Source organism: Otolemur garnettii, unplaced genomic scaffold, assembly GCF_000181295.1.
Source record: "Otolemur garnettii isolate 467f Iridium unplaced genomic scaffold, OtoGar3 scaffold00048, whole genome shotgun sequence".
In the NCBI taxonomy this organism is placed as follows: Eukaryota; Metazoa; Chordata; class Mammalia; order Primates; family Galagidae; genus Otolemur; species Otolemur garnettii.
This window is the reverse complement of record NW_003852443.1, coordinates 13,209,954-13,232,694: the sequence shown is the minus strand read 5'-3', so window position 1 is coordinate 13,232,694 and position 22,741 is coordinate 13,209,954. Positions and strand designations below refer to the sequence as shown.

General features: G+C 40.3%; 1 protein-coding gene across 3 annotated transcripts in view; it reads left to right on the top strand.

Annotated features, from left to right (window-relative positions):
- RAPGEF4 (Rap guanine nucleotide exchange factor 4) overlaps positions 1-22,741 on the top strand; it is a 226,153-nt gene that overhangs the window by 166,850 nt on the left and 36,562 nt on the right. For all 3 annotated transcript variants that reach the window (XM_012806203.2, XM_023514143.1, XM_023514144.1), the window contains 3 exons: positions 3,078-3,166; positions 7,849-7,927; positions 21,174-21,324. In XM_012806203.2, the coding sequence (XP_012661657.1) occupies positions 3,078-3,166; positions 7,849-7,927; positions 21,174-21,324 (319 nt within the window). The remainder of the gene's footprint in view (positions 1-3,077; positions 3,167-7,848; positions 7,928-21,173; positions 21,325-22,741) is intronic.

The following is a 22,741-nucleotide window of genomic DNA, read 5'->3' as shown; positions in this document are numbered from 1 at the left end:
GGTTCTGCTAGTAATGTTACTTTTCCAATTCATGTTTTCCCTAGAAATCCAGAATAGTTTATATATACCTTTTAAACTTTCAAAACTGTTGGACTCTGCCCAAACCTCTCAACTCTGAGTGTGATGTAAAAATATCAATAGCAGAGGCTCAAAGGAGTAGGGTGCCGGCCCCATATGCCAGAGGTGGTGGGTTCAAACCCAGCCCCGGCCAAAAACTGCAAAAAAAAAAAAAATCAATAGTAAGACAGCATTTCTCATGATAGATATTATACACTCATAGTTTTGGTTATCAGACATTTACCATTTGGTTATCTTTGTGCTCTGTGTAAGAAAGTAAGAATTTGAAAGGACTATTCCTGTTTTCTGAGCAAGTCACTTTTTTCTTACTGTTTTCTCATTGTTCAACTCCATCTTGTTGCAAGAAGATAGTCTCTTTCAGGTGCCCTCCCTGACCCTTTTCCGTTCCACGCGCAGACAGAAGTGTCCTCATTTGCAGGTTTAGGGTGGGAGAAGCTTTTCTGTTACAAGTTTAAAACCTCATAGCTTATGTAACGTAAGCCATTAAGGTTCGTTTGTAACTTGGACTCAAGTAGCTCCTTCTGCAATGAACTGAAAGGAGGCGTGCTTGCTGGGCTTCAGGTGGTCTGGACCTCAATCAAACAGAGTTAAGTAGTAGCTGTCTGTCAGGGGCCCGCATGACATAAAGCCATCATATCATCATGTTTCAGCCAGACCCAGAGCCTCAATATCAGAGAGGGCTGTGTCTGACCAGAGGCTCCTGACCCTCCCTCTCCGGAGCTCCCTACCCCAGGAAATATCAGCCCCTACCAGCCTTCTGTGGAGCTGAGATGGGGTGAGGCAGCTGCGGCAGCTGCACCATGAGAAGGCGGGAATAAAAGAAAGCTCCTCTGGGGACTGCGGTGGCCGGATGGGCAGAACTGGAAAGGCTGCCTCCTCTGGATAAAGTGCCAGGCCTGCTGCCCTGCTCTTTAGTTTTTGATTTTTTTTTGATAAGCCATAATACCCTAGCTAAGAGATAGCCAAACAAAGAATACCAGAAGGAGAAGCCAACGTTCATTTTACCAGAATTCACCTTTTGACAAGGAACACATTTGATGTCGACATCTCTCTCGGTCACGTAGCTTGCCACAGTGCTTCAGCTACGAGCAGCAGGCACCAATGCCATTTGAAGTTTTCTCCCACTCAGTTTTCACGTTATGCATTTATACTCTTATTTCAGCAGAACTCATTTTCAGAAACGAGCAAACGAAAAAGCCCTCTTTAGAGGAAAGTTTTCAATTACACGGAGAACTTCCAGTTCAGAAAGAGCTCCAGTTAACGAGACCTGGTGTTCATCCCGGGCATCTCACGTACACACAGGAAAGCGCCAGGAGCCACCTGCTGGTTTTCTGAAGCCAGACAAACCTGGTCCGTGACGGGTGTCAGAGTTTACTAACTCTGAGACCTGAGGAGCCCCCCCTGTGCTGAGCAGTTTCTCCATCTGCAGAATGAATAAGGCTTAACTAGCGGGACCGAACACGACCACCCTGTTCAGTGCCCACCTGGCTGTTCAGGGCATAGTAAAGACCCAGCAGAGGTTGAATGCCCCCTCTCACCCCATTTCCTGGGGAATGTGGCCAGATGCTGCTCCTCTTCTGGTTTATCTGGCAAGTGTTATCAATGAATCGTGTATTTCGGGGATTACTGAGTGAACTGAGCCATGTTACGTGTTGAAAGTCATTTATAGAGGTGCCCTTTCTTTTCCTCAAATATCCATTGCTTACAGGAAGAACAGCCATTGTCTTCTACCTGATTTATTTTGAGAAGGGGTCATACTTTTGAGATAAAAGCAGAGTATTTTTTTATTCCCCCCACCCCCCGCCAGGTTTTAAAGCCAGGTTTCCTCAAAGACTTAACACTTTGACTTCCCTCTGTCCTGTGCTTACACTCCCAGAACAGTTTTCCGTAACTGCCACCTTTCAGACCAAGTTAGCAGCTTCATTCAGTCTGTCACTCTAGCAGAGGGGCGGCCCTCACAGTCCATTTTCACACCACGGGGTCTCTTCTACACCCCCTCAGGCAGTAGGTTAGGGCCCTGAGGCGTAGTAATGATAGTACATCAGAGATGTTCTCGGTATCTCTATTCACCTCCTTGAAGGTCTCAAACCGGCAAGGAAAGGGTGTCAGTGGGGAGCAAAGAGAGCATCCTCGCTGCTTTCTGAACAGTAGACAGTTTTGTTCTCATTGTTGTCTTTCTTCCCTGTCATTTTGCTTGAAGTGAAATGCCAAGCAGGAAAGCAAAGTCTGAGTTTCAGGAGAGAAGCACCCAGATCTTCTTAACGCATTTTGCCTACAGCTTTCCCTTACTGCTTAGTCCTTATCTTGACTATGACTTTGGAACGACCCACGTTCAATTTTTAAACCCCCCCCCACATTGAGTGATGAATATAATCAGTGGATCTTCTGAAATAATAGCTAATGCCCCCTCCAATAATCTATATCTGACATTGAAGAAAATTATAGGGATTTTCTACTGCTGATGTATTCCCTATCCATAAAGTTGCTGGGGTTGATTCTTTTCATCATTGGTGGTTGGGGTCTTGTTCTCTTTTATTTTGTTTTATTATTAGCTGCATTTCCAGAGCACAGACCAGCATACAGTTGGGAAAGACAGAGCATTCCAGAAATAGACAGGGGAATCGACTGTGGAACTGAAATTTTGCTATGAGTAACCCATATATGGATGACCTAGCTGAGTTCTACATGTTCCTTTTTATTTCCCTTCAGAAAAAGGCTGAAGTTCCTCAGTTCCCAGCCTGCTAACGCTGCTTTCCAAGAAGTCTACTTTATTTCCTTGTAGGGAAAAAGAACGACGTTCTAGTAACTGCTGCACCTTGTGGTTTTTCCATTGTCTTCTTGCGTGATTTTGGCAAGGTTCATGATCTCCTGTACCGTGAAGAGTATATATGGTTCCCTGGGATCTTAAGAAAAAATGAATACTTAGATAAATAAAAAGGTTTCATTGTTAATGATTAGCCTACCTTTGAAAAACTAATGGCATTTTGTTTCTTATCCAGGTATACTGTGATGTCAGGAACACCTGAAAAAATTTTAGAGCATTTTCTAGAAACAATACGCCTTGAGCCAGCTTTAAATGAAGCAACAGGTATACACGTAGGACCTGTGTATCTTGTATGTCCATTAAACCCATGCGTGGAATTGTTTTCAAAAAATCCTGAATTCCTTCTCTGTGTGTAAGCCTAGGCAATTTTAGGAGAGAGCTGTGCATGTTGATATGTGAAAAGCATCCCTGTGTGGCCAGAGAGTGCACAGCCTTTCTGACTCTCCCCTGCCCTCTCCACTCCCGGCTCTTCCGTAGATGACTCAGTCTCTTTCCCACACATATGAGTAATCTACCATAGGCATTTCTTAGGTTGTTATTCAAATCCACCTTCTGTAGGTATCTACTGGATTTATCATTTAAATCCTACCTGTTCCCATAAAGGATTTGAAGCTGCCTATACACATAGTAAAAGGCATAGCTCTGTGCCAACTGGGAGCAAGATGGTTCTCTGCCCTGGTGTACCTAAACCCCACCTGTCTTGGTTTGCTAGGCCTGCCATAAAAATGTACCACAAACTGGGTAGCTCAAACAACAGAATTTTATTGTCTCCCAGTAAAAGGCTAGAAGGCCAAGATGAAGGTGATGGTAGCCTTCTGAGGGCTGTGACAGAGAATCTATTCAGGCCTCTCTCCCATCTTATGTGGTTTGGGGCCTATTTGGGGTACTCTTTGGCTTGTGGGTGCATCACCCCAATCTCTGCCTTCATGTTCATGGTGACGTCCCCTTGACTCTTCACATCTTCCCTCTATGCATGTCTGTCTGTGCGTCCAAATTCACCCCCATTTTTAAGACCCCAGTCATATTCAATTAGGGCCCATAGTGATAAGCTCACCTACCTCGACCATATCTTCAAAGACCCTATTTTTAAGTAAGGTCATGTTCTAAGGTGCAGGAAGTTAGTTCTTCAACCTGTCTTTTTTGGGGGATAAATTTTAATACATAGCACCTTCTTATAGTAAAGGAGTTTTATCACCTAAACACTGAATATTTGAGGGTGACTAAAACAAATCCCACTAGTGAACTATACTTTGGTTACCATCCTGTATGTGACTTTTTAACAGCCCACGTTCAACTCTAAAAAAAGAATCTAGAGTTACCAGCCTCTCTTTCAGAATAATGTGATGGGTCAACATTTTCAGTACACTGAGCTCCATAGGAAAACATTTCTTATTAAAAGTTCAGAGATTTCTCTCAAAAATGTACTGGTAGTTCAGAATCTATTTCCATCAATGGCCTGCGCAGTACACTGAAGGTGAAGATTTTTTTTTTTTTTTGAGACAGAGCCTCAAGCTATCCCCCTGGGTAGAGTGCCATGGCATCACAGCTCACAACAACCTCCAACTCCTGGGCTCAAGCGAGTCTCCTGCCTCAGCCTCCCACATGGCTGGGACCACAGGTGCCCACCACAATGCCTGGCTATTTTTTGGTTGCAGCTATCATTGTTGTTTTGGTAGGCCCGGGCTGGATTCGAACCCACCAGCTTAGGTCTATGTGGCTAGCGCCTTAGCCACTTGAGCCACAGGCACTGAGCCAAAGATGTTGTTTTTATCATGAGATACCTCCCAAAAGTATTTTACTATTAACTTCTCATTTTATGTCCTCATTCTACTTTTATAAATTTCATAAAATTTTTATAACTTTTATAAAACTTTTATAAAAAACCTGAGTATTTTTTATGTAGCAGATTAATTAGGGAATAATAGATATAATAACCAGGATTCCTGGCTCCTGGCTGGAGCTTATTATTTGCTGAGTATCTTTTTGGGCAGGAGCTAAGCTGAATGTTTTGAACTAGTGAACAAGGAATCACTCTCCTCCCCTCAGGAAACTAATAGACTGCTAGAAGACATAACAGAGTGTGCAAGTAGCTTGATAGGAGGCTGAATGGGGTTACTGCTTTAGGGGCACTGCCTGACCAAGGGAACTGGAAAGTATAGCTTCTCAAGCAGCCCTGAAGGAAGGCTAGTAACCAGTGACTAGAGATGGGGACAAAGCCTTCCATACTGAGGGATGACATTAGTGCTGACCTACACACAGGCAAGGAGAACAAACGGTCTGGGTTTTGCTAGACCACCCTATACCTAAGTAGGAAAAGAAGGTCAGGTCTAAAAATTTGGGGTACAGACCTTGGAGGGTCTTAGAGTAAAGCTGAGTACTAGGGATTGGTTGAAGATGGCTGTCTGAGCAAGGGGAATGTGATAAGAGCTTTCTGGAGCAAGGTTGCTCCATATTTAGGATGAAGAAACCCTTGAAGAACCAGTTAGGAGGGGACTGTTCCCAAGGGCCATACGTTGCCTCAAATAAACCAAATTTCCAGGATCATAAGTCAGGAAAAATGCAGCTGACTTTTTCCTCTCTGCTTGCATAAGGCAAGAAGCCTCATCTTCCCTGATGTGAAGATTATCTCAAAGGGAAGATTAGAGACTATGCCATCTAAGAAAAGGCCTTTAGAATCTTTACTCCCCATGAAGGGCAAATACATCTTTCCTCTCAAAGTTGCCTTGGAAAGAGACAGGGACTGACTAATCATTGTTTCTTAAATTAAAACACCGAAGCCTAGAAATCAGTGTATTTGAAGGCTGGCATGTGGGATGTCTCAGACCCTTGCATTTTTGATGTTAGAGACTAGGCTAACATTATAATTTAATATTGAACTTCATTCCCTGAGGTCTTTCTGATTCCCTATTGCACGTGTAACATTCATGGCTTGGAGAAAGAGACCAAATTAGTATCTTTCTAAATAAATTGGAAATACAAGTGTACCTCCCTACTATCCAAGATACTAAAAATAATCCTAGACCAGGTCCATGATATTTGTGGATACAGTGGCATGGGAGACCTTTTTGGTCATTTATGGATTTACAATTCAGTGAGAAATCTCGGAGTGCAGTGGAATCTATTTATATCATAGAAACTATTACACTGCTGAATTTGACAACGTGTTTTCTTAATTTACCAAAACATCTATGTTTCTACCGAAGACTCCTAGTTTCCCAGACTTTTACTTTCATGACCTGAGAGGGACCTGGGATATCATTTTCCAGTAGGAAGTAACAGGGAGTTGCCGCACATGAGCAAAGAGCAGGGAAGCCACATGGAAATGTGAGTGCCAGAGGGTGACCACGCAGGGTGACCACCTCCCCAGCCTCTGTGCCCCTCATCAAATCTTTGCTTTATCAGAAGTCAAACTACTATATAGCACAGCTTTCCGAGTGGCATATAAGCAAGCATAACTTTCCACATCTCCAGAGAATTTATAAAATATATCAAGGTGACTCTAGAAATTAAACTCAAATGAAGTTCTTTTGTGCTTAAAAAGTTGCATGCAGTTTCAATCTGGTTCCTTTTCCGCTTTTCCAGTTTAGTACAATGGGACTGAAGGGTCTGGTGATGCTGAATTATGATAGTATGGGATCACACATAGTCATTTGGTTTAAATGACCCTTAGTCACCGAGCCAAACTTCACCAGCACAAATTCATTAAAAACATGGACTCGGAAAATCTGAGATACAGAGTTAAGGTTTAACTATCTCTCATGAATTTTCCATTTTAAAATTTACATGAGTTTCATGATCGCAGCCAATGTAGTTCGTTTGTTGGCTGCCAATTGTCATGGCATCTTGAGTCCCAGGTTTCTATGGGCACAGTTCTGAGGCTTCTGGGCTTGTTTTCACCTGCTCTTCCATGCAGGCTGGCTGGGCAGCACCGTCTTTGCAATGAAGCAGTAGCATGAAATTCAATGACAAAGCAAATCAGCTGTGTCTCTGGGACCTGCCCTATTTCCCTTGCCATCACCCTGCTTCTGCCGACAAAAACATTCAAAGATAGGGCAGTCACCATTTTAATCTCCCAATGGCTTTTGTTTTCCGCTGGTTGCTGCTCACAGCGCTTGTTTCTTTTTTGTTGCTTTTTTCCCCTCGCCAGTTCTCTTACCTACCATCTCCTTTTTCCATAATTTTATTGTCCTCTCACCTTTCATTGATTCTTCTGGAAATAGGAGATAAAAAAGAGATAAAGGAAAAAATATATTGAAAAAAGTAAACATCATATAAGATAGACAAAGAAATGACCAGGCCTTCATTCTGCATGTGTAGTACTGCCTATGTATGACTCTTCAATTATATAGATATGTGTATTTTTAATTTCTCTGGGCTGGGCATGGTGGCTCATGCCTGTAATCCTAGCAATCTAGGAGGCCGAGGCAGGTGGATCACTTGAGCCCACAAGTTCGAGACCAGTCTGAGCAAGAGCGAGACCCCTTCTGTAAAAAATAGCTGGGGCATTATAATGGTCACTTATCGTTCCAGTTACTTGGGAAGCTGAGGCAAAAGGACCACTTGAGCCCAAGAGTTTGAGGTTGCTGTGAGCTATGACACTGTGGTACTCTAACTAGGAGCAAGAAAGTGAGACTCTGTCCCCAAAAAATAAATTAATTAATTAATTAAAAAATAAAATAAGTTTCTTTGCAACTAAGGTATCTATTGCCATTTAGACAAGTCTGTTTTTAAAATATACTTTTTGTCCATCATCCTAAGAAATTGACTTTTTACCTTAAGCTCTGTCAATATCATTATTTTCATACAAAGTATATCTACATACAGTCAAATCATACCCAAACCAACTATAAGAACCAATGGCCAAGAGCAAGTAAATAAATACTCTTGCTTTCCTAAAGATTTCCCCCAAGAATCTAATTATTTTTCTGCTTTTATCTCCCCTCCAGATTCTGTTTTAAATGACTTCGTTATGATGCACTGTGTTTTTATGCCAAATACCCAGCTTTGCCCAGCCCTAATGGCCCAATATCCTTTTGTTGTGATAAGTCTCTATTCTCTTAGAGACACCCTTCCTGTACACGGCCATTCCCTCCTCTCAGCTTCTAAAGGTAAGTCACAGCCCAGGTGGGTCTGTGTTTCCCATTCTCACCAGACGGGGAAATGCCAGCAGTTTCCCCCTGTGTAGACTCTATCCTTCCCTGGCATAGGCTTAAGGATTTCCTTCTTAATGCCACTGCAGAGAAGTATGAATCAGGTCACCTCTGAAAGGTGATACTGGCAGGAACTATACATATACTTGGGAAGTACAGTAGAGAAGCTTATGGAGAAGAATCCTGGATTGTTGCAGGGATGGTTCCCTTACTGGCGAGACAGACTGTGTACCTCTGTCATACTACCTGGCAGGATGGAGTGTGGTCTGCTTGTATTCTTCTGAGCTGTAGTATTAAGCAGTTTGCTAAGAAGCTGAAATTTCTTTCTATGTTGCTTTTTTTCTATCATTATCACATTGACTTAAAACAAAGATACGAACCTGAAATGCTTTTGACGGTGCCTTCAGACATGAGTTTGTTTTATGTCCCTTTCAATGGTGTATGCAATGGACCTGCTGATGTTGGTCTCTGGTGCAGCACAGGCATTCAGAAGAATGGAGTTGAGTAAAAGAAGGGAATATTATTAATGAATTTCACCCTCAACTTTGGAGAGCATGGGAAAGTATAGTTTTAAATTCTGCCATATTTTTAAGGCAACAAAAATTTAGGTTCCCAAACAGTTTGACCCTTTTGAGCAGTTAATACAGTAGAACCTCCATAGTGACCAGTTCCTTACATTGACCGTCTCCTTAAGTTGACAATGAAGGAGCTAAGGAAATTTCACCCCAAAACATAACTCCCTGGTATAAAGAATATTTTGAATTGAAGGTCATCTGAGGTCAAGAAGTGCTGAAGGAGGAGGGCTTCCCTCTATCTACGTAAACTGGACTGGTCTGTTCAGAGGATAACGGGGACCACTGACTCCCCTTCCTCTTTCCTGTTATCTCAAAATATTTAAGGATTGAGGGTCAGGAATGTAGGTGAACCTGGATCAAATCATTTTGGGCATAAATACTTGTCTCTACCAATCAGTCTATTTCTCTCCTATCTGTTTCATGCTCCCTGGCAACTCCCCCCAGCAACTGTTTAAGTCCTGTGCTGCTCAATTTCCCTCCTACCCTCTATAAGTCCCATATAAAGATATCTGAACTCCTTTAGAAAATTGTATTATCACTCTGTGATTTCTCCCCTCATGCATGGCAAACAAACCCTTTTTCTTCTCTTGCTCTGCCTTAACTGTGAGTTGATCATTCAGCGACCCTTCAAGGGAAAGGGCAAGTTTCCCCTTGTCCCTTCACCTAATTTTCATAGACTGGACGCATTACGCGTGCTCAGTGGAAGTTCCTTATGCCGACCACCTCCGTATGTTGACCAGTTTGTTACAGTCTCTTGGGTGATCAGGTTAAAAAGTTTGACAGGTCTACTGTATCTTAAAAGAGAATGCCCCCTCTTTTTTTTTTTTTTTTTTAAAGCAATTCAACATTTAAATGTTTTTCTTTTTCAGGATTATAATAACCCTCCCTGATTCTCATTTTCTTGTTTACCTATAATTCTTTTTGAAGTCCACAGAAAGCGTGAGGATAGGAGATTTGAGGTGAATGCATTACTCAGAGAGAGCTGCAAGAGTGAGATTTGGGTGTTTATTTGTCTGGAAACTATCTTCCCAAGTCATGACAGCTTAATGAGACTTACATAGATTAGATTCTTTCTGGCTCCTAGCCAGTTATTCTCATGTAAAATTAACCCCTTTGGGATCTCTCTGCTCTTTTAACTCTATACATGGTAATCATTATTACACCTTTGAGATTTGTTGGAAGGAAAAACTAAAACGACTGTGGAGTTCAGACTTATTTTTTCTAACAGCTAGCACACCGATAAGCCTGAGCAAACCGAATCCGAGGACGCGTGAGAGAGTAAAGCAGGCCGAGTCTTATCATCTTCACCACTCTCAGCCCCAAACACGAGGCTTGTATTTTTTTTTTAACCAAGTCTTATTCCTTCTTTAGTTTACTCTCTTTCAAGAGTTGGTTGAAAATATTCAAGTAACTGACTTCCGTTTTCAAAATAGCAGGTCCTGGAAGAAAGGTCCACACCTTGCCCAGGTGGGGATAAATGGGAATGGTAACATGGAGGAGGAGGAGGAGGAGGAGGAGGAAAGACAGGACAGTGAATCATAGACTCATGGGACACCTGATGAACATTTGTGATATCAAGTCCTCATTTTTTGTTCAGTAGACTGAGGAATCCAGGATGGCTGGGTATAATCTATACTACCTAGTGCCCTCAGACCACCCCCTTCACATTGGGCCTCTTAAGAACGTAGATTCTCTTCATTGTTCAATTTCAAATCAACTGTCTATATGTCACGCACCATGCTAAGAGCATTGCCCAGTTTGATTCCACTTTATCCTTGCAGGATCTGCGTTAGTTCTTACCTTTATTTTATAACTGGGGACCCTGAAGCTCCCACAAACTTGAAGTGGAGCCCCAAGCAAGCCATCTAGGTCTTAGGGTTCTAAGTTTGGGGGTTGTCCTTTTTTTCTCTTCACAGCTTTTGTCTTTCAAAGCTTATTTAAGTTTTTAATGATTCTATAACCTTTAGAATTTAAGAATATGTCTTGATAATACACAAGGGTCCAAAAAATTACATACACATTTTAAGAGAGGAAAAGCTTCTCAAATTTGTAATACTCAAGTCCTGTTTAACTTCTACAATTACAAGAAGTGCTCAGTGTGACTTGTATGCATCTTTTGTTATTGGTATATATTATTACAATTTTAGTATTTTTTTTTCCTTTCTTAACATGTGTATATATTTTTTGGCACCCTCGGTATATTGCATAATGCAGTTGGCTAAAAGAAAAGTAGGCCTAATTGGTTGAAACTAAATAAAGTACTTTGTAGGACTTAAATTGATCTTAAAAATTTGCCATGATTTTCTGAACGCATTCCTTTAAAATGTGCATTTTTAGTTTTGATGATTTTCCCAATGTGCCATGGTTCTTAAGGGGACCTATTCTGCATATTCGCTTGGAGAACTCAGGGATGTCACCACAGGCCAGTGAAGGGGTTGTCCCTAAAGGTCAGTCCTGTGAGCCTATGGGCTAGTCTAGAACTGTCCAATAGAAAACTTTGTGTAATGATAAAAGCGTTCTAGAGCTATGTGAGCCCACCAGCCACTGGGCTTGAAATTATCTAGTATAAGGAACTGGATTTGTAGTTTTATTTAATTTTCATTAAGTTTAAAGCCATACGTAGCTAGTGGCTACCACATTAGACAGCACAAGTCTAGTCCATTGGCAATAACAGCCTCGGACAAGAAATGTTATTCTGTAATGCCTAGGGAATGGTATTCCAGGAGGCCAGGGGCTCATCTGGCTGTACCTTAAGCAAAGGAAAAGGCTTCTATCCCCAAAGGTCAAGTATGTTACAATAATGACTCAATGTTCAGCGTTCCTTTTTCCTCAGGGAGATGTTATTGCTATATGGGCTCCTTATGAAAGCTACATTTTTTTCTGGTCGTAAGTAATATAAACCAACTGTGACTGACATAAGAAATAAAGGAATTCATATGGGTAACTCAGAGAAATGAAGGAATTCTGGAAGAGTCCAAGCCCTCAAACAGGGCCTCAGGGGCAGGACTAAAGACTCTACTATTGGGATAAATCTAGTGGGAACAGTCTGGGCCCCTGTCTCATTCCCACATTCTCAGGAACTAGTGTCTGGTTGCCCTAGGTTGGGTCACTGCTGACACCCTGGTCAGGCAAATGCAAAGCACTGGACACTTTGACAGAGACTGTCTTCAAAGAAAAAAGAGAAAGTGGCCCCCACTTGGTCTATCCCATTTTTAACACAGGATATAGGGCTAATAAAATACTTAACCACATTTCATCAGTCAGTTGCTTTGAGTAAGTATTTTTAAAGTATTTAACATCTGTGGCTTTTTATAGCAGCCCTATGAAGAAGTCAGTATTTTCACTGTTCTTTTTCCAAATCAATAAACTAGGATAATGAAAATTTATGATTTACTCAGAGAAAGGTAATTACTAGTACAGAACGCATTTGAGCCCTGCGCTTCTGACACCTATTTCTGTTCTTAATCCACAAAGTATGTCTCTTCCAGTTTTGCTTTTAGCAGAGAGAAAGATGGTAGAACTCCGTTTAACATTAATATATCAGGCCTTTTATGTGCTAATGAGAGAGACTCTCTATTCATTAAATACACTTTGGACATGATTTGACCTGATGAATACAAGTGCTTTATAATGAGTTTTAAAGTCATATTTGTTCAATTGCTGTACTTTTCATCTCCAGCTTCTTTAATCCTTTTAAAATCTGCATTTAAAATTCAGTTCAATTTCCCTTTAGTCTTAAAAGGAAAATTAAAAGCACATATATATAACCTTGTCATCTCTCAGGTATAACCATTGCTAATACTTTGGGATGTATACTTCTAGACTCTTCTCTATACATATAGGTATACTTTTAAATACAAGAATGGGGTCATAGTGTACATAATTTCATATGCTTTTTCATGAAACAGTATTTTGTGAATTTTTATTACATTGAATATTTTCCTATATCGTTTTTCTAAATATAGTTAGCTTTGTCATCTGTAAAAATTATAAAAAAATTTTAATTATAAAAATAGAGCAAAATCCATCTGGTAACTCACCATGATTAATAATTTTATGAAAAACATTTCAGAATATATATACATATATATGTATACATATATACATTAAATCATATTACATGTGCTTTTTGATAATATGCTTTTTTTCACTTTATGGTATGTATTGTGGATATCTTTTCTTTTCTTTTTTTTTTTGAGATGGAGCCTCAAGCTGTCCCCCTGGGTAGAGTGCCATGGCATCACAGCTCACAGCAACCTCCAACTCCTGGGCTCAAGCTATTCTCCTGCCTCAGCCTCCCAAGTAGCTGGGACCACAGGTGCCCACCACAACGCCTGGCTATTTTTTGGTTGCAACCGTCATTGTTATTTGGCGGGCCCAAACTGGATTTGAGCCTGCCACCTTAGGTGTATGTGGCTGGCGCCTTAGCAACTTGAGCCACAGGCGCCGAGCCGTGGATATCTTTTCAAACTGATATATAAATAAACCTACATCTTTTTTTATTGAGTATTAACAATATTTTCTAGAGTGCTAGGCAACAGATAGAGGAAGGAACTAAAGAAAGATACATTATCTTTTTTTTTTTTTTTTTGCAGTTGTTGGCCAGGGCTGGGTTTGAACCTGCCACCTCCAGCATATGGGGTTGGCGCCCTACTCCTTTGAGCCATAGGCGCCACCCCATTATCATTTTTAATGATCATAATATAATATGGTATTTATGCTTAACTTCTCCCTATCAGATATTTAGATTATTTCCACTTTTTTTGCTATAACAAACTCAGTAGGCTGAATCAACATCTTTCCAGATAAATCTTTAATTTTTCCCACATAGATGATAATTTACTTACTTTAAATTTCTAGAAGTAGGCAAAGAATGTGTAATATTTTCATGCTTTCAATGTTTATTCCCAAATTGCTCTCTCAAGTTGTCTTACTTCTGTGCTTTATGATTAAACTCTGTCATATTGTTGTTTTCATAAATATAGGCTGCCCTTCTATTCAGTAAGGGATCTCAACTAAGTTACATCTGTTTTCAATTTTGATAACTCCTTGATTCAGAATATTTTCACATCATTTATGTTTCTGACACCCATTCCCCAAATGTGAGGCCAAAAGGTCTTGTGTATGTTCTATTTCATTTGAGATATGAGAGAAATAAAGGCGGGGGAGGTCAAATAAGTACCCAAGAATCTATATGCACTGGAGACGTTTGGAGGAATTCTGTGCAGCACCAATGTAATTGTGGTTGATTCCCAACATTCAGCCATCTCAGTTGTCACTCTAGCAACTTGTAATAATTGACTTTCCCTGACAAGGACCAGTTCTCAAATGGTGGCCCACACTACCCTGGCCAATAGAATTCAAAGAGAGGCTTCCTGAGCTTTTGGGTAAAAATCTTTTCAGCATTGGGAGAAAGAACAGGAATCCTATAATCTCAATTGCCAGCAACAGCTATCCTCCAACCATGGGGGGAGTACACCCTAGGAGAAAGCTGAAGTGAGTGGACAGCCAGAAAAAAACATGGTGTCTGTGATGACATCATTGGCATTTGGACCAGGTCTGAAGCTCGCTCTGCCAATAGATTTTCTCTTAGGTCCACAACTATAGGTCTTTGTTGTTTAGGATCAATTCTTGCTGTTCCCAAAAGAATCTTAGATGATAAATGGCTTATATTTAAACTTATAGAAATTGAAATATAGCAATAATTTCGGTCACATATTTTTTATTAGCACTTATCTTCATTGGCTTAGTATTCAACACAGATTTTATGCTTTGGGCAGAGAAATAATTAGTTTAGTTTCTTGACTAAAAAGAAAAAATACAATATCAATTTGCTACTATGTTTTAGTGAAAACTACTTTTTGTATATTTCATCCCTATGCTGAATCACAGCATCTTCCCTTCCTGAAAAGGCAAGGTCTTTGTCATTTATATCTCTGTAAAAATGACCTGGATATTTTCTCTTTGTAAGTTGACTTGTGTTTTCTAAGTGGGACATTTATCAAAATGTTATGTTATGAAAGATTTTCATAACAGCATCAGGTTTATATTCTTTAGATGAAGCCAAGTTTTTCAGAATATTCATTTTTTTTTTAAGAGACAGAGTCTCACTTTGTTGTGCTCAGTAGAGTGCTGTGGTGTCACAACTCACAGCAACTTCCAATTCTTGGGCTTAGGTGATTCTCTTGCCTCAGCCTCCCAAGTAGCTTTTAAGAATATTCTTTAGACTCCTAAGAAAAACTTACATTTAAGGCAGATTTGGCCATTTGATTCTGAAGTGTTTGATCCATATGTCACCATTAGAGCAATTTACTTCTAAAGATAGATAGTTTGAGAGTTTATTTCCAATAAAGAAGACTTGGTTTGATGATAAAACAAGCAGGATGTGCTCCTTGGAAGAAAACATCTTATCAGATATCCTATAAATATTTGCATGTATTTTCTCAGCCTCATATCAACACTACATATTTATATTATACTACAAAGTACGTATTCTTTTAATACTGTTTTTTACAATGAGGAAAATGAGACTGAGCAGCTAAATAATTTGTCCCAAGTTACACAGCTAGTAAATGTTTGACAAGGTTTGAACCCAGGCAGTGTGCTCTGTTAGGTGATGTCCTAACTGCTCTACTGTGAGTATAAGCCCTGGTTTGAGAGTTAAAAAGAGAAGAGCTAAAAACTAATGACTTCTAAAAGCACAGAAAATGCTGAAAATCAATGGGAAAAAATATTCTGAGCAAGAAAATAGGAGCTGCCTAAAGAAATTGATAGCATAGAAAGCACTCTCCTGAGCTCGAAGTCAATAGTTACCCATAAACAAAAGAACTGCGTGTGTTGGTAGGAGGAGCACCACAAGTCTTACAAAAAATTCTAAAACTATCCATTGAAGTATTTTATTATTATTATTTTATTTTTGAGACAAGGTCTCACTTTTTTGCCCTTGGTAGAGTGCCGTGGCATCACAACACACAGGAACCTCAAACTCTTGGGTTCAGGTAATTCTCTTGCCTCAGTTTTTCAGTTTTAGTAAAGGCAGGCTGGTCTCAAACTCCTGAGTCCACCCTCCTAACATGCTAGGATTACAGGCATGAGCCACCACACTTATCCAAAACTATCGATTGAAAATATTTCAAATGGCTCCACACCATTTGGGATTAAGTTGCTAAGGCACCAGCGACATACACCTCAGCTGGTGGGTTCGAATCCAGCCCAGGCCTGCCAAACAACAATGACAGCTGCAACCAAAAAATAGCTGGGTGTTGTGGTGGGTACCTGTGGTGGGCACCAGCTACTTGGGAGGAGGAGGCAGGAGAATCACTTGAGCCCAGGAGTTGGAGGTTGCTGTGAGCTGTGATGCCATGGCACTCTACTCAGGACAACAGCTTGAGGCTCTATCTCAAAAAAAAAAGAAAGAAAAAGAAAATATTTCAAATGGAGTGGCACCTGTGGCTCAGTGGGTAGGGTGCCAGCCCTATATACCAAGGGTGGCAGGTTCGAACCCAGCCCTGGCCAAACCGCAACAAAAAATAGCTGGGCATTCTGGTGGGTACCTGTAGTCCCAGCTACTTGGGAGGCTGAGGCAAGAGAATTGCCTAAGCCCAGGAGCTGGAGGTTGCTGTGAGCTGTGACATCACTCTACCAAGGGTGAGTGAGACTATCTCAAAAAAAAAAAAAAAGAAAGAAAGAAAGAAAATATTTCAAATGATTTCCAGAGAAGAACCAGAAATAATATGATAGCTAAGATTTACGGAGTATTTACTGGGTTTCAGATGTAGTGATGCAGGCTGAACCTGTACACGTATAATCTCTCATCCTTAACAACAATCCTATAGGGTTGACTGATAACCAAACAAGGCTTTAAGTATGTCAATTTATGGAGGATTGCATACTTGATATTTAAGTGGGGAAGCCAGGACATGAATCTAGGTTGTCTAATTTCAGAATTTATATTCTCATCAACATACTGCATCATCAAGGAAGGAAGAGACCTGGGACCTGGATGTTTGCTCCACAAACACAGCAAGCCCCAGATTAGAGTAGGAAAAGCAGAAGTTCTGAAGTCAGAAGACCTGTGTCTTGCCTAGGCACAGTACCTCGAGTCCAAGGCTAGGAGGACTGCTTGATGCCAGGAGTTTGAGACCAGCCCAGACGACATAGCAAGCTCACATCTTTACACAAATACAAATTAGCCAGGTGTGGTGGCATGCACCTGTAGTCCCTGCTACTCGGGAGGATTTTTTGAACCCAGTAGTTGAAGGTTATAGTGAGCTATGATCATGCCAATGCATGACAGAATGAGACCTTGTCACTAAAAAAGAAAAAAAAAAGAACAGAAAAGAAAGATCTGGGTCTTGCAAGCTATATTAGTTTGCAATTATCCTTAACCTCTCCGAGCTCCTTCTATATAATAGGGATAATTATACTTGCCCCATCCTCATTACCAGGTAGTTATGAAGATCAAATGAGGTTATATATGTGAAAGTATATTCTAAACCTTGAAGCCTCATATAGACGTTGCTATTATCATTATACCATTCTAAGAGGAACATGGCCTATTGTAAAGACTATACCAAAGCTCGGTCTCGTCAGTGAGCAGATGACCCCTAAAGTTTGTTTTCAGCTGCAAGCAGAGATCTTGTATGCAAAGCAGGGTTTTAAAAACAACAACATTGAAGAGTATCAGTTTGAATGTTGTTAAGTGTTTTATAAATAGCTGCATAATTAGCATGTACTTACTGCAAAAAGTATACATAATATTTTATTCCCTGTTGTAGGCTGTAAATGAATCTGCTGCCTCTACATCCTAGGAGGTTTTCACTTACTTTCCCTGTGATAATTTTAATACAGGAACCATTATTAGCTGAATTAAGAATAAGTAAATGAGCAGTAAAAAAAAAAATACAGAAAAATTACAGGTGCCTGTGGTGAGTAAGATAATAACTAGGTAAAAATATATGAAATAATTACAGTGTTTGAACGGCAGAGCCGGCATGAGGAAAATGACTCAATGGAATATTAAGCCTGCTGTTGGCAAGGTAGAAAGATGCAGCCTACACTGTGGCCTTTACCTCTTCTGATTTTCAGCCCTAACACCTCCCTGAAAATAGATCCAAACTGCCTTCAGATGCTGAAGGAGGTGGTTCAATTCAATGAAGATTTAGTCACTCTGTTTGCCGTCTTATAGATTAAATACCCCCAATTGAAAGATTTGCTTAAAATGTGTACCAGATGTTTTTGAAGTTATGTAGACTTAGTGTACCTAGTCACTCTAAATTTTTTATGAACTTATTTAGATTATATCTTTCGTCTATATTTGACATCTTGACAAGATGGAATTTTAGGTCATTTAGATAATGAGTCTTAAAGAGCTGTGACTTTTTGGAAGATTTTTTTTTCTGAAAAGTGCATTATATATAGCATTCTAAAACATTGTGGTTCAATTGTTTAAGGTGACAAGCCAATCAACAAACGTTGAAGTTTTTTGTGTTTCTGCATGCCCAGTCCTGGCCTAGAAAATGTAGTGAGCACAGTGAATTTAAGACATGGTTCCTGCTCTTAAGGATTTTGATTTAATGCTCCCTGATGGTGAGAAATAGTTATTACCTATTAAATGTCCCTGAACTCCAAAATGCTCCAAAATTTGAAACTGTTTGAGATTCAACATGGCACTCAAAGGAAGTGCTCATTGGAGCATTTCTGGCTCTGGATTCTCAGACTAGGCATACTGAACTGGTAAATATGATGGTAAATCATGATATTTACCAATCATGATGACTGGTAAATATTTCAAAATCTGGAAAAATCTGAAATCCAAAACCCTCTGGCCCTAAGCATTTTGGATAAGAGATACTCAACCTTCAGAGGGTCAACCTTGAAAGAAACTTCAAGTTAGATGGTGAATGGTCAGTAGATTTAACAATGTCTGGTTAGTCATGGCCACTGACAGGTGACTGGTTGAAACCATAGAGGAGAGGGTCTCTTTCAGACATTAGCAGTTCTATGCCTCCCTGATTGTCAGATTATCAAGGTTGTAACAGTTAACTCTTGATTTTCTACATGTGCTTTGTCCTTTGTCTATTTTGAGGATAAGACGGAGATCAAGATCTATATTCTTAGATGGATTTTTTTGTTTTCCAACAAACTAGAAGTTTCTTAGCACCTGACTCTGCTGTATGATATGTGTTAGACAAAAGAAATCGGTGTTATTATCAGAAAGAATACAAAAGCATAGAAAGGTATCAAGCATCCTGGGGAAAGAAATAAGAGAACTGAGTTCTAGTCCTAAGAATTCCACTGATAATTTGGGGAAATTGCTTAATCTCATTCTGCTTCTGTTTCCTTACCTCTAAGATGATGGAATACAAGGACATTCAATCAACAGGCTCCTGAAATTTACAGATTCTATGATTCTTTGACTCTTCTGAAATTAACTCAGTGTATCAGTGATGAGTTTGGCCACTTAAACTATTATGGCCTGTCCTTAATTGTGCTTAAAATACCATTGAGTAAATAATTTTGGGTTCTCCTACAGACTTTTAAGAGCTAGAATTTATGAGATACCAGAACCATGTGGTCCTTCTGTGTCTCCTTCCCTTATGAGGTTAGGTAACAACCCAAAGTTACCATAAAACTAAACAAGAGAGAGCATCGTGGAAAAGCAGCATTGTATTTTCATTATGTTAGTTAACCATATAGTTCTCTATGGGTCCACTTTACCTTTGTGTTATTAAACATGGCAGCTGAAAGAATTTGGAAATGATCTTATCTCACCTCATTTCACAGTTGAGTAAAGAGAGGTCTCCAGTGGCTAAGTTATTTGTCCAAAATCATATGGCTAGATGGTGGCAGTGAAAGGACTTGAACCTAGATCCTACATATTTTTTAATTAGTCAAAAATTACTTATTTGGGACCCACAACATGTCGGGTAATGCTCCTACATGCCATTAAAAAATAGTCATAAAATCTAGTACCCAGCATTGTAATTCTTTGGAAAGAAAAACTGAGTTATGAATGCATACAAGCAAGAGACCAAAGGGTTAATCAGAAAAGAAATAATTTTGACATGAAGTGATCTTTCCTCCTTTTTTTATTGTAAGCTCAGAGAGAATTGTGGCAATACAGGTTGAGCAATTTTCTTTTTTATGAATCTTGTGCTCAATTTATGAAAGCCATTTTGCAACCCATTTACATGCAGTAAACCTTTGCTTTAAGGTTCTGCCATTCACCTTGATCATGCTTATTTATAGTCCTTTTAGAAAAGGCCCTTTACTGGTTTAGTTCTCAAGCACAGCACTGCCACAGGCAGTTTCTGCAGTGTTTTTAAGGCAGGGTAGGAAGCCAAGACATGGCCAGTCTTGTAGCTAGCTGGGAGGCAAAGAGGTGTTATGTAATAAGAAAACTAGCTGAAATTAGGAGTCTTGGATTCAAAACCAACTCTGCACTCTCACTATGGAATCCTGGCCATTTCTGCTCCTTTCATGCCAGTTTGTTCACTTGTAGAAATGGAACGTTTTCATCACAAGGCTACGAAGTAAAGTTTAACTGAGTTACTTTGTGCAAGTTACTTTGCAAGTTATAAAGAGTAAGTTATCTTATGAACATATTGTCTATCATATGAACTATAAATCAATGAGAAAGGAATGGTATCTTCTAAAATGTTTCTTGATCGCCTACTATGTACTCCCTCCTATAATTCATACAAGAATATCATCAACCAAGAACAGGGACTTTTAATCTTGGCATGGAAGAGGGACTCAATTACATATTCATTATATTAATGAGACAAGAAAATTTCTAGATGCACATCACTATGCTGGGCATGGTATTGAATACAAGACAAATAATCACCATCCCAAGCCTAAATGGGCTTGTAATGAAGGTGGCTGGCCATAAATGCACAAAGAGCCAATGCGGTGAGCTGTGGTTCTACACAAGAAGAAAAGGTGTGGTGTGAAAAGTGTATCTGTGGAAAAGCAGCAGTGTATCCCTCACTGCCTTTCCTCTTCCCAACACTGGGTGAGTTTATCTACCTCCAGCCTCACTTGCCCATCCTGCAATCCTTGTATCACTCATGGCCCTGGCAGAACTAGATGCCCACTCAGAAAAGCTCAACTGAAATACACATGGTGAAGGGGGTTATAGAGATGTGGGCAGAATTATGGAGATCAGCAAGAAGCAGCAAGGCCCCCAGGGACAAGCAATAGCAGGAAACACTGCTACCCAGAGAGGCAAAAAGCAAGGCAGAGGCTGATGGGGATGAGAACAGAGCCAGGCATAAGAATCTTTGCCAACACCAAGTTCAAGGGCAGCCAGTGAAAGTATAATGCCTTGGGCGTCTGTCATGTCTAAGTCAGCAGTAGTTAACAAGCATTCATATGCATTTGCTAGAGATGTTATGTGACATTTTTCTTGGGGACTAAAAGAGGACATTCATTAATCTAAAAGGCTAACCTTCTGAAGCTGGGATCTATCACTCCTGCCTTAGCAAATAACACGTGAAATGAGTGTGGAATGGCCAACTGTCTTCCTTGACCCCTTGGCACTTACCACGCGCAGCCTTCACAAGGTACAGAACAAGAAAAAATGGATTATGCCCTCAACAATAAGAGGCGAGTCATCCGCCTGGTTCTACAGTGGGCTGCCATGTATGGAGACCTCCTACAAGAGGACGACGTAGCTGTGGCCTTCTTAGAGGTATGGAGGGGGATGGTATTATTCCTTCCAAGAATACATCTTTGTCCTAAGATACAGGGACCTACCCATAGGCACGGTAGTTTTCCTTAAAAGACTGTAATTGCAAATTCCAGACTTTGTTAACATATCCGCGCATCAGAAAGGAACTATTGAAAAAGTAAAGAAAAACATTATCCATTATCCTGCCATTTTAATTCAATAACTGGTAGCACTTCAATGTATTTTCATCTAGTCTCTTTTTCTTGGTATGTTTTGTGTGGTTGTAATCACATAGTACCCATCATTTTGCAGTGTGCTTTTCCCATTTAACTTTGTAGAAGGTATGTTCTTCATAATAAAAATTTCTAATGACCATTAAGTAGCTATGCCACAGATATATTTATATGCACCTGTATTATTGAATAAATTTCACCTTCCTAGAGTGATAGTGCAGTGAACATTTTTGTGCAGGGAGGTCTGTCCTGGGTTACATTCCTAGAAGTAGGATTATTGCATCAAGTGTTAGGTATTTCTGGGCAGTGCCTGTGGCTCAAAGGAGTAGGGCACCGGCCCCATATACCAGAGGTGGTGGGTTCAAACCCAGCTGCGGCCAAAAAAATAATAATAATAATAATAAAATAAAAATGGAAAAAAAATGTTAGGTACTTCTGAATGGAGTAGAGCAGATGATTTTATCAAGGAATTACTAGAGGATGAAGTAATGGACTGTGAAGGCAGCTCATAAACACTGCTTTAAGCTGAACTTCCCTGTTTCTTCCTGTACCTCCAGCCCCATATTATCGCATTGATCCTTGGAGTTTAACCCTTAATTACTTACTCTCTCCTCCAAAACCTAGATAAGGTGGGCAAAAGGCAATGTCATTGCCATTTCAAACTTTTTCAGTTTGTGTATTCTTTTTTTTTTTTTTTGAGACACAGTCTCAAGCTATCCCCCTGGGCAGAGTGCCGTGGCATTACAGCTCACAGCAACCTCCAACTCCTGGGCTCAAGTGAGTCTCCTGCCTCCACCTCCCAAGTAGCTGGGACCACAGGCGCCCGCCACAACACCCGGCTATTTTTTGGTTGCAGCCGTCATTGTTGTTTGGCGGGTCCGGGCTGGGGATTCGAACCCGCCACCTTAGGTGTACATGGCTGGCGCCTTAGCCGGTTGAGCTATAGGCGCCGAGCCCAGTTTGTGTATTCTAAAATGAATTATCCAAAAGAAACACTGACCCTGTCTCCTTTTTGCCTGTATCATTTTCACAGGTGGAGGGGTGAGGCAGGGAAGGAAGATGGTCCCTGAGAGTCCTTCAAAGCTGTAGAATGAAGAATTTGAAAATGTGAGGAAGAGTAGTATATGGGGCCATATATTGACTCATGGCCTGTACTCAATGAGTACAAGACCATTTCCAGATGAACCAAAGTGGTGGTTAAGCTA